The sequence below is a fragment of the Cervus elaphus genome, chromosome 15 (assembly GCF_910594005.1).
Source record: "Cervus elaphus chromosome 15, mCerEla1.1, whole genome shotgun sequence".
NCBI lineage: Eukaryota > Metazoa > Chordata > Mammalia > Artiodactyla > Cervidae > Cervus > Cervus elaphus.
In genome coordinates, this window is record NC_057829.1 from 63,470,834 (window position 1) to 63,483,792 (window position 12,959).

The window sequence follows — 12,959 nt, forward strand, 5'->3', positions numbered from 1 at the left end:
GAACAGAAGAAAGGATGTAAATAAATATGGCAAGAGAAGTAGTGATATCTGGTATTGGCAACAGGAACACAACAGGAACACACAACAATCTGTGGATTACCTTTGTACCCAATTATCAAGTGATAAATTATGCAAATGTGGTTGTGATTGAAACGTCTATTTTCTGATTCACTGAAATTAAGTCAGCTCTACAAGCAGTAGACCAGAGTTTTCAGATCTCTTCTCTACCACTTCCAGCACTAGATAGATCCACAATTACTAAACTGTGACCAAATGGCATGATAACTATCTTTGTGAGATACCACATTCAAATTCACAGGGGTATATATACTGAGCTGCAACTAGCACTCCAGACCTGGCTAGCAAATTTCAAAAATTACAGAAAACACATCCACTTTGTTTCCAAAAGGCAGAATAAAATACACATAAAACTTCAGAAAATTTCTGACACCCTTTAATACAATATTAAATTGTGTCAAATCCTTCTAAAGTTGCTGACAGACAAATCATGAAATGCTAAATGCTGACCTTGGAATGGAGACTTTTCTTGGCCTAGAAAATCTCTAGAAACTATTTTTGGCTGATGCTTTGAAGTGATAAGAGGTCAGGAGTATATAATTTGACAACTGTACCTGGGCCTCATTCATCTTCTCAGCCTCAGCACCAAACGAGCCTGGAACTAGCTTCCTTTTCAATGAGTAAATTCACGAGTAAATAAACATGAAATAGTAGCCTGTTTTTACTCTATAAAAGAGGAGTGATAAAAATTATCAAGCAAATCCTAAAACCTTTATTTTATATACCCTATAAGAACCAAATTAATAATTTAGTTTTAAATTATCTGTCCTTCAAAAATAAATAAATAAATAAATAAATTATCTGTCCTTCAAACATGCCTCATAACTCAAACCTCATCAAGTGCAGTTGTAATACACTTTAGCTAAAGTATATGAATGTGTGCAATGATTTAGAAAAGAAGAATGGGGAAGGGCAAGGGTCACTGTCCATGTTGAAAACATGTCCTTCCCTTCTCCAATAGAGTAAAAATATTTATAATAGCCTCTATTTTCCTATAGGGCCAATTCCATTTTACTATGCTTAAAATTCAACATTCCCATCATCTGATCTGGATTTACCCAACAAAACTTTACTCTTCCACAAGTACTTTCTTCTTTTTTAATTACATATTTTGAAGCTAACAAAAATACATTACACTAGAACTTCTTTAAATCCAAACTAGACATTCGAGAAAAATGAGCTTTTCTTAGAATATTTTCTAATATTTGCTTTTCATAATTTAAATTATAAACATTTCTGAATTAACAAAAGTATGCAAATAGGCTTCTATAAAAAGAAATGTTATGCTTCTAGCAATGTGAACTAATATAATTTTTAACATGTACCTTCTATTTAGGCAGGGTGGTTTCCTTATTGCCCAGATCCATAATTCAGCTTTCCCTCATGCTCTTTTCTTTGAATGAAATACCCTCTCTCCTCATCTCTATACTTCACAAGGCCCAACCTAAATCCCACGTAAGTCCAGCCAGTACTCATCTCTATTTTCCCTGTCATGCTCTGGCAAACTATTTTGTTCCACTTAGCACTTCTATATTCTATATTATCTTTGTGTTACTCTTCAGTTTTATCATTATAAATGTTATCTCATTAACAAGTCATTAGATCATTGATAGCTGGCACAAGGTCTTTTGAAGGGGAAAGGTCAAGTATTTTGTAGGGTATCCTTTGATTTGACTAGTGTTTTCTCATATTTACAGAGAGTTATGGATTTGAGGAAATATCACAAAGGTAAAGTGTCCTTCTCATCACATGATATCAGGGAATACATAATATCAACATGACTCTTCTGCTGATGTTAACCTTGATCACTAATATGTGATATTAAAATGATATCTGACAACTTCTCCACTGTAAAGTTACTATTTTCCCCCTTACAGACTCTCTTCTTTAGAAACGAGTTGTTAAATCCAGCCTACATTCAAGCAGAGAACAGAAGCTCCACATCCTAAATGTATCAAATTGGTGGTCATATGCTAAAGCCTCCACAGTAATTAATTAATACTATGAGAGAAATGTTTTGATGCTATGCAAATATCCCATTTTGCCATAAAACTATGCCTACTTATTTTAATACTGATTAGTGGATCTTGCCTACAGCAATAATTACAGTTGTGCTCTAATGTTGATATGGTACTGTATCTTTTATTTGTTTGATAACCTGCCATTTTGTCCAGCATCAAACTAAACACAGATCAGGTAATCAATAAAGACTTGTTACATGTAATTGAATTTCAAGAAACATTTATGTAAAATAAAGTGAGATAGTGCAAAGTGTGTATGTTCAAGGCTAATACGTATTTTGGCAGTTGTGCTGTTATGTCATATGTCCTGATGGATGGACTGAGAATAGAAAGACAAAGAATTAACTACCTCATCTCTACTAAAACTAGGAAAACTTCCTGGAGAAAGGAGAACAATAATATTATCTGTATAGTGCCTTAGAGTTTACAAAGTGTACTCCACATTCATTATTTAGGATTTCAGAAGCTCTCAGAAGCAAAAATTTTCAGGAAATGAAAATTGAAAACAACATTTAAATTTGTGAAAAGGTACTATTAAACTGTGAGTTGGAATATTAGATGTAGAAACTACGAAAGGTCAACCAAGCAAAGCTAAAGTAAAGGCAAAAAAGAAACAGATATGATTTTAAAAAAAAAAAAAGTGTGAGTCCAGTGCAAGACTTTAAATCAGGTGGTAAAGTTGATTTAACAAACAGTATTAAACCAAAGCACTGAGACTACCAAAGATAAAGAGAACACAGTTAAAATAATGAAGTATGTCATTAAAATAAATATTAAGAATGGACTTCATGGAAAAATGCATTGAAGGTAAAAAATGAATAGAATCTTTATGTATGTGTTTACACATTTCTTCATTGGCAACCTCCATTTTTCCAGTGTTTTTAACATGCTTTTAACCTAGTAGGCATCCAGAAATATTTGCTGAAGTTCTACTCTGTGTCAGACAGAATGCTAGACATTTTGGGGTATGCAACAATTAGATATGGTCCCTTCCTGTTAATAATTTACATTCTATTAAAAAGTAAAACAAGACAGAAGGGGCCAAAAGAAAGAAAGCTGCAAAACCATCCAAAGGAAGAAAAGATAACTATGAAATGACCTGTTCAGGAAAGGCTTGTGGAAATAAGGGGCATTTGCAGAATTGGGTAGAGTGGGTAGTAAGATTTTAACAAAGCCAAGAAAAAGGCATTTAAAGCACAGACAGAATGGCTGAACACAAGGGGTTGAGATAAAGGTGTTTTAAGGAAACAGTGAAAATCAAGCAAGGCTGCAATAAAAGGTATATGAAAACATAAGAGTGAAAAAGATAAGCTGAGATTTTAAAAAGGTTTTGAACGGCAAGTTGAGGAGTTTGAACATTTCCTGTAAGCAATCCAAAAATAATCAAAAGATTTCCAGCAAAAGAGTGACATGATGAAGGTGATATTTTAAAAATATTAAACTGGCTTTTGATGTGCACAACAAATGGTATATATCTTGATTAAAGATATGATTATGGCAGTAGAGAGACAGGCACACAAATAAAGCACACCGAATATATAACAAACAAGAGCAGACAGTAGCAAAATAAATTTAAGAACAAAAGATTAACCTATGATTTCTTTGTTAGGAGCAAGAATAGCATAACATCACATAGAACCAAGAGGAAGTTAGGCAAAGAGTAAGACCCCAAAGTATGAAGAATAATCCTATTTCCTATTTTCATTTCTTCCATCATGTTTGTATGAAATTCAAGTTGCCTATGCTAAAGTAGAATAGGTAACTGTATTAGAGGACTAACTAGATAAGTTCCCAAAGTGATATATAAACAGTGACTTTAGAAAGAGGAAATGCAGCTGCCTTAAAATGTTTTAGAAGTATTCAGAAAATACAAGCCACATGACTTGCTAATTGCTCAGTTAGTTCAGGGAAAAACAACAAAAACAAAAAATCACATCAAGGTAGCAATATGAATGCATTAACCAGAGAAGTGTACCTTACCCAAGCTGGGTATCAGTTCATTTAAATGTTAGTATATAACAAAACTAAATATTAGTCTCTTCTCTCATTACCACACACACAAAAAATAGGCACTCTTATGTTCTCCACCTCTACTTCTTAAAGAGAATTCTCCCTACATTTTCTTAATCCTCTCAAACAATTCCCTAATTCTATCTCCTTTCTTCTGTATAAACTTTAGTCTACTGCATTTTATTTACTTCTTAATTCCACTTTAAAATGTTAAATATAAATTTTCTGAAGCTGCTTTTAATAAAAGTAGGAATATTTAGTCTTCATAGTTAGCCTTTGCAGTTGACAAAATATTTTATACACATTACCTCACAGAAGCAATGAGCAGCAGGTATTATCATCATCCATATATTATACAGAAGCAGCAAGCCCAGGGCCACATATTCATAAGTGATAGAGTCAGGCCTGAAATACAGGTTTTCTGAATCCAAATTGCATATTCTCCTCCCTATGTCACTCAGTTTCATCATGTGCCAGTAGCTATATCTAATTATTCAAAAGGTATGTTATTATTCTATACTATGTTTAAGCCAATACATCTCTTTTTTTAAAAAAATAGGTACTTATGCCCAAATGGCCCTATTATACGGCCATTTATCGAGAAAACCTAATTATTTTAAGAAGCTCATTATGATGATAGTTATCACTGGATGAAAAGTGATGACTGAAGCATAATATTTGCAAAATTGCTGAGCCTATACCAAAACCATTTTTTCCTTTAATTCTGCAACACAACATGTAACAACAAAGACAATATGGGTGATTTAAGGATATATGAGCATCAAAGGACAGAAACAGGGCATTCCTACTCTCTTTAGCTGCGCAAAGGCCTCAAATACTGGTATAGTTCAGAGCATCTTATTACCAGGGAGACATAAATCAAAAGGAGTTCAGCTAGGAGCAATAAAACAGATTAGTGTCTGAAAGGACTGACTTTAAAGAAAGTTTTAAAAGAATTAAATCCAGGTAGTCTAGATTAAAAAAAACAGCTAAGAGAAAACCTTTTTTTGAAGCTGACATTCACAACAAAGAAATTATTTTGAAGATAAATGTCTAAAACAATGCAAAAAGGAACATTCATATATTTGGAGAATATAAGGGGAAAATTCAGGAGAAATTTACTGACAAAAACCTGTGGGACAAAAGAACTTTCTCCCACAAGAGTGGTGAAAACTACATTCCTAGAGATATTTAATACCATGTTGGACAAGACAAGAAAAGGATTCCATATGGAATGATCCTGTACTGGCCCCTGTAGTGGTGGGAGGAATAAAGATGACCTCTTAGATCTTTTCCATTTCTGATTTTTTCCTAACTCTATGAAGTTTTATGGGGCACGGCCTTCTACCAATTTCCTTTCTCCCCATGATACCCACTTTCTCCTTTCACAAACGGAAACAAATTGTAACCTTCATTTTAAGCAGATCTCCCATTCTCAGTGAATAGGTAATATAATCCTAGGTACAAATTTCGGAGAAAAAGGCTAATTCCTAAACTTATAATAATCCCCCCCCCAACAGTGGTTCCTGGGACTCTTACAAGTTTTTTCACAAACTAAAGAAGTAGTAGTTCAAATGGACTCAAAGAAGAGCAGTTTCATCAGGAAAACCATTAATATCCTCCCTTCTTGTACCTGAACACAAAGCTGACAGTGACCCTGGGAGCTAAAAAGCACTGGGTCAAATTACCATCAGAGCTGCTGCTCAGGATTATCTTTTAGCTTTCAGCATTTTATGCTGAGTGACAGCAAAGTCTACCTGCAATCCACATTTTCATAGCAATGACATTTACCTTTGAAAAGATGTAGCCTTAAACATTTACACACTTGGCAAATGTTGTAAAAGAGTAAGTCTGATTCAGGATTCAAACTCAAGAAGCCTCAGCCCTGCCCTCTTTCTCATCTGACACTTAGAAAAAAAAATGCTTCTCAGCCAACCTTGAAACAGATCCCAACTCTCCAAAATTCCTGTTCAGTGAAAGCCCCAGAAAATACAACAGGCTTTTCCTCATTTTGCTGATTTATAAGGACAAGATGTAACAAAATCCAGAGAGCTCTGAGAACACGTCCCTAAGCCCTTTAAAAATAAAACTGTAGCTCAGTTATGAAAAGGGACAGCAGGGCAGAGATAGCCCTCCAGGAATGGACACTAATGCTTCTTCTATGCAATCTAAACAACCTTAGTGGCTGAAGACCCAACAACTGCCATCTTGCCTATTTTACCCACACAGAAATTTCATTGATATTAAAATCAAACCCTCTAAACAATTTTTTTTAAATACCATTTTCACTTTTCCCTAGTAAAAATGAGACTGTTCGTATATATAAAAAAAAAAGACTGGCCTCTGATATTAGAATAGGATTCAGAGTTTTCAAAGGCCTTCCAACACTCAACTCTGATCCTGGCAGGAAAAGCTGGCAGTTATAATTCCATTTTGAAACAGGGGGTGGGAAAGTGTGACTCTGAGGTTAGGCAGTCTAAAGGAGAACTCACTGCAAAGATTTTCAAACCTTTCCAACAAGGGACCAATCTAAAAGGGATTATTCCAGAAAATTTTAGTGGATTTCAAAAACGGCTGAAGACTTGGGTAGCCTCATCTCAGGAAAGCAAGGAATAAGAAAAACAAAAGGCAACTTTTCCTATAATTTCAGAAAGGAAACGTTACCCTGACCCTTTAACAGCCTACCAACCTGAAAGAATTTTCTCAAGAAATTCCTTGAACCTTCTCCCCACGGGACTAGTCAGCCAGAAGTTTTGGCTACTAATTCTGGGCCTCTGTCTGAGACTCAGCCGCCCAAGAAAAGCCAGGAGCCTGGACAAGGAGACCCTGAGGAGCCCCCTCTACCTAATCACTTCAGAACTCCCACACTCCTGTGTCCCCTCGCCTACAGCTACCAGTTTTTCAGGTGAACTCCAACCTGGTCCTCCTCCAAATCTGCACGCCCCCTCACACACACACACACACACACACACACACGTACGCAGATTGCTCCCCCGCACTCCCCAAACTTTACCCACCCAACAAAAGTGGGAACCAAGTTTCTCACCATCCTCATAGTTTTTGAGATAGTAATCCGGGCCGGGACCCCCACGGCTTTTTGCCGGGTTCCTCAGGTTCTGGAACTGCAGGAAGTCGGTCCTTTTGCCCCCGAAGCGCAGAAAGGCGGGCGAAAGTCCCCGGGCCAGGGTCACCAGACGCTTGGAGCTGCAGGGGTAGAGAAGGAGAAAGGAAAGGATACGGGGGACAAGCGAGAGGCCGCAGGGCACCAGCAAATCCCTCTTTCCATTCTCTGTGGAGTTTCGCCTGGCACCCTACCCCGCCCAGCTTTGGGCCGAGGTACCCGGCGCTGCGCCTCCTGCGCCCAGCTGGTCGCGGCCCCCTCCCTCAGGCACCCCGACGGTGCTCACCGAAGGCAGTATTTACAAAGAGTTAGACTGTTTTTTAACAGTGTGTGCATAGGTGGGGGTACGCTTCTGCTGAGAATGCGGGACTAAGGTGCAGTTGCTGGGCTTCTGCCCCTGCCGGGAAAGCGCACCGAAAGGAGTCGCGCAGCGCAGGGATCTCGGGCTGCGACGTTTGCCAAACCTCCGCTGAAAGAGAGAATCTGCCTCCTCTGCCCCAGGGGCAACCGCAACCTCTATGCAGAAGGTGAAACCCTCCTTCTTTCTCTGAGACCAGGCACCTGACATCGTTTCTTTTTTTTTCCAGCACCAAAGTTGATTTTCCTTTTCCACTGCCTTATAACAACTGCATGCATCTCCCAAATCCTTGTCTTTCTGAGGACACTTCCCACACCCGCCTTGCACAGTAAAAGCAATGTCTCTGGCTGATAATTCAGCCAGATCTCAGGAAAGGTAACGACCTTCTCTCCACCCGCCAGTTGGGCTCCATCTTTTTCCCTTCCCACTTGGGCTCATTTGGAAGCTCTGAGGAAAGTGAAGTTTGCCGAAATGTGGAACGTGCGCGTCGCAGCAGACTCTGAAGAGCATCGGAACAATGGTATTTACAGCTATTTAGGTTCAGGATTTCCATAAATAAGTTTTTTTTAAGCCAAACGCTGCTAATTAGGAAAGGCGCAGAGAACTAGCAATGCGGATGCGCTTAATGCTAAAGGCATCAGCTATTGAGTTTCGGGTTTCTAAGTTATTTTTAACGCTTTTCTGGTTCAGGTTCTGAAAATCCAAATCCAAATGGTACTAAAGAGTATCTTGAAGACGGCGGATAGGAAGGGGGTGGGGGAACAACGGAGACTCCGGTTTCAGAGTTTCTGACAAAAGCTGTGGCCGCCCAGAAAAGTCCCAGTAGGGAGAAGGATCCCCTGGCCGTGGAGACCAGGACTGCGTTACCAGGCGGGCGCAATCGGGCATCGTGTGGGCCCACGGCTGGCAGAGGAGACCGCCGCGCGAGTCCGCCCCGCGGAACCGGCGTTTCCAGCAACCGTCCAGCCGGAAGCCTGCACAGCCAATGCAAATACGCCCCGCCAGGGCTCCTTTCCCGAAAAGCCGCCTTCCACAATCTTTTCTGCGACAAGCATTTAGCGAGAACAGTAAAGGTTTTGTTGTTGTTTTTAAGAAGCAAAAGAACTCCAAAGGAGTCCACGCAGCTGGAGAACCGCGATGCAAGTAGGGAGTGTAGTCGCCAGCCCCCCCGCGGGGCTCCCCCCTCCCTTCCCGGACGAGCTCAAAGACGCGCGCTGCTGCAAGGAAGAGCTTCCGAAGAGGAATACGGGCCGCGCAGAGCTGTTCCCGCCCTCCCAGCGGAGGCGCGGGCAGGAACCGAAACGGCCTCGGCAGCCGCAGCAGCAAGCACTCAGCCTTCCCGCAACGCTCGCTCCACGTGGAAGAAACGCCCAAACTGCGCTTCCCGCTACCTGCAGCGTTCGCCCGCCCGGCCGAGGTCAGCGGAGACCCGGAGAACTGAGGGGCGGGCGCACACGAGAAGCAAAGTCGAATTTCGGGGAGAGTGAAAGATACTCACGAAAGACGCACGGCGGACGCGGCCTCAGGGCAGAGAAGTGAGACAGCGCTCGGAGCTCTTCGAGGGAGCCCACAGCTGAGCTCCAATTTGGAGGGAATTTTTTAAAACTCAACACTTGTATTCGACATTGTAGACAATTTATTTTTTATTTATTTATTTTTACAATGCAACTCTCTCCCTGTTGTGAAGGGATCGTGGTTGCCTAACTGCTGAACAGTAATAACCGGGGAGAGGGTGCGCCCCAATTAAGAGTCCAAGCCCTAGAGTAATGTAGAATCCACGATTATAAATCTCCCGGCTTCCTAATCCACCGGTGCGAGATTCAGACCTCCGAAACATCCCTAGAGTATTTCTAGGACCCTTTCCGCTCTCCTTATATACGCTATGACCGCAGCGAGGGTTTTTTTCTTTCTTTTCTTTCCTCCTTTCAAGAAAAACTAAGCTATGCAGTTACCGCAGATTTAAGGAGGAGGGACTGGGGGACCATTCGGTCTATTAAAAGTATCTTTCAAACTTCTTAAGTTTGGAGAGGATAGCAAAGGATATAAAATTAAAAATCCGAACCAATTTGCCGACCGCTCAAGCCTCTGCCTAGATTGATTCTCTGTCTGGGAGTGGGAGAGAACTGACGAAACGATCTTTCCGTGGAAAATTCCACTTTCGTGCGAATCCCGCTTAAACATTCACAGACACACGCAGACACGCACTCTCTCACACACACCCATTCCTCTCGGATCTTTTCTTCGCTTTTGTAACTACCCTGAACCTCTTGTTTCTCTTCAGAAGGAGTCCGGGAGGCTAATTGTGGATATATGTAAGCACAACATTTTTTCAGTCATAACTGATAAGTTTCTGAAATGCCTTCTGCATTGCAAACATGTGCATCTTAATAGAAAACACTGCTTTTCTCAATCACCAGTTACAGCCTCACAGCAAATATTCCTGGAGGAGGAAAACCTTTCTTCTCTTTGAGAGATCCGCCTGGTGCATTTTCTTCATCTTCTTCCCCCTTTGGAATGGGGGGATAGGAAGGGGTGGGGGTTGCTACTTAAAAAAAAATGATCCATCGAAGCCCCTGCCTTACCTTAAGAAATCGAGCCAGCCATCATGAATGATGGACGGATCCAGCTGCAGAGAGAGGAAGTTCTCATTGACTGTCCTGACTGGGTTCTTGGTGCTCACATCAAGTAGAATCAGGGTCTTTTCCTTCATACCTGGAGCTCTGTCTACAGGCAAGGGTCTCCTGTCTCCAGCTTGGGAGGAAAGGGAGCGATGGAGCAACAGAGCCAAGAAGAGAGCCACCGGGGCTAGGCACGCGGGGGGGCGGGAGTTGCTGGAGGGCATGGCTTCAGGGAAGGCACAGAGCACCCTCATTAAATCCCTCTGATTTAAACCTCTCTTCCTACAGGGTCTCGCTGGTGACTAATTGTCCTTATCTAAAGTGTGTGTCTGTCTGCCTTCCCCCCCCCCCCCCGCTTTTTTTTCCCTTCCTTTCCCCCCCTCTCTTGAGCTCTCTCTCCCTTTTTTCTTTTCTTTTTTTTTTTTTCTTCAGTGTTTTGGTGCTGGTGGAGCGAACTCACGCCCCTAGCCAGCCTTCTCAGAGACTCGTGCCAAGAGTACTCGTTCACCAGCACCGCCCCTTTAAGAGATTTCGACTGCAGACATTTTTAAACTTTTTAAAGGTAAGGGGGTGGAGGGGGGGGGAGGCGGGAAGTAGGAGGAAGGGGTGGTGTTGTACCCTCCTGATTTAACCCTCTAGGCTCGGGAATCAGAGGGAGGGATCGAAACTATACCGTTGTAACATTTGGGGTACGGGCGGGACGTCTTATTTTTACTTCCCTCCCAGTAAGGCTCTGGGGAGGGCGATTCTAGCTGCGATCCCGACGCGAAAGCCCCTGAGCCATGGAGTCGAGGCTGCACCAGTCGCTCGCCTGTTTGCCCTGACAGCGTCAGGCATTTCGACTGCTCCAGGCCCTTCTCTTTGGGGTAAAGAAGCGAGAGCAAGGCTGGTTAAGTTGCAGAGGGGTCCTGCAGTGGCGACTGTGATTCCTGCCAAAGCACAGAGAGCAAAAGGAGATTCCATGGATGCAAATATGGACCTCTGCGACGCGCTGGGCAGACACACAAGCCGCCTCTAACCTCGATGGGGCAAAGAAAGACCGGCCAGAAGGAACACACAGAGCGACGAGATCAAAAGGTTTATCTGCCCGTATGGGTAAAAGGCTGTCCATGTTTCCCATCTGCCTGCAGCTGAGGCCAAAATGTCTTGGGGGATTCACTATATGCTGCCTTAGGCCAAGTCAAAGCAACCCTGTCTGTGCTTGCCTAGTCTGGGAAGCGTTGAGCCCATCTGAGCCACTGGTTGACTACTCCACTGCAGCAGCAGAGCCACCCCCTCGGCCCCACCTCTATATCAACCTTGGGCTCATCCCTCCCACCGGGAATTACACCTTTCTGGTGCCAGAACAGAACAGTAACACAATTAGGTTTCCAAACTCAATCGGGAGCCAAAGCCAGAATCTTCCCACACTTAGTTCCTGGATGCTCCAGAACAGCCAAGAACTGCGGGGTGCACCACCCACCCTGGTTCATGGATCCCCAACCCACAGCACCTCCCAGGGTGCTAGGATTGAGCCCTAGGTCCCCGGTTAAAGTGAGAGAGAGAGAGGCCAGACCTGGTCTGCTGCAGTCACACTGTCAGGTTCCACCTTTCGGCTTCTTTCTGGAATAAAATGGGGCTTCTACTTGGCAGATGAGGAGAACTACTTTATGTGGTGTGGGGACTGCATGAGCCTCCCAGGGCCTACTGATATCAAACATGCAAAACTCTTAAAATGCAGAGCCAAGGTTTTCCCCAAGGGTTCATGAGCCAAGAGCAGCATCACAGCCACCAAAAAACGGTAAAATGGCAAACCTACCTCTCCCTCCTTCCCCTCAACTGAAGTTCCCTGAAGAGCTTCTACCAAACTAATCAACCAGGAAATAGAGCTTAGGTGGGTTAGGCTGGGAAGTGCCATGAAGACCTTTTAGGAGGTCTGCATAAAATGAGACCAAAGCAGGGGAAAAAAAAAAAAAAACCCAAAGCATATTATTTAAAGATGATATTTAAAACCAAGATGTTAATATACTGAAGCATTAGAGGTGATCTCTGGCCCTAAAACCTGCTTCCCACAGTTCCTAAAAATGTCTAACACATCTAGATCCTTGAAAATATGCGTGTGCTTCTATGTAAGGGTGCGTGGTATGGTGTGAGTTTCAATAGAAATTATTGTAATTTTTAAATGTGCACTGAGCAACTCCTAGAGATGGGAACAGCCTAGAGATGGTGAACAAAGGTTTTTACTTACCTTTGTATCACCAGAACCAGGCACTTAGTAGGCATTCAATAAATGCCTGTGAGCTAAATTAATGGTAAATCAAATCATGCTCAACACACTAAAATCATAGACTGCTCACAAGAAGAATGTGAAAATAAATGCATAGTTTTATTTGTCACAGTAAACTTTTAGGTTTCTTTTCAGTAATTTGTTTTCCCAGTTATTAGCATTTTTCTGGTTATCTCCTTTAGGAAATACTTATCTTCCAAATTCAGAAGCCATTAGTTCATTGCTTATACTCAAAATTAAAACTAATTATATATTTTTAACAAGGAGTCAGATTTTCCAAGGGCTTAAACACCTCCTGGATTACAAGTGAATATACTTTCAGAAGCCACATTAATTGGGACCAAAGGAAGACCACCTGAATGAAATAAAGAAATCACTCACCCACTAGATGTCTATAATTAATATACCTTTCAAAAATAGCTACTCTTGTGACTAAGAATGAACTTGGTTATAATGAGAATCTGCTTAATTATGAATTTTATCCACA

General features: G+C 41.8%; 1 protein-coding gene across 3 annotated transcripts in view; it reads right to left on the minus strand.

The window, feature by feature from the left end:
* HPSE2 (heparanase 2 (inactive)) overlaps window positions 1-10,532 on the minus strand; it is a 659,857-nt gene extending 649,325 nt beyond the window's left edge. For 2 of the 3 annotated variants that reach the window (XM_043926546.1, XM_043926545.1), the window contains exons 1-2: window positions 10,171-10,532; window positions 7,156-7,313 (exon numbers count right to left, since the gene is read on the minus strand). In XM_043926546.1, the coding sequence (XP_043782481.1) occupies window positions 7,156-7,313; window positions 10,171-10,460 (448 nt within the window). In that variant the 5' untranslated portion in view covers window positions 10,461-10,532. Of the gene's footprint in view, window positions 1-7,155; window positions 7,314-7,516; window positions 7,872-10,170 lie in introns of those variants that run through there. The other variant, XM_043926548.1, reaches the window with a different exon arrangement.
* Between the last annotated feature and the right edge of the window lie 2,427 nt (window positions 10,533-12,959).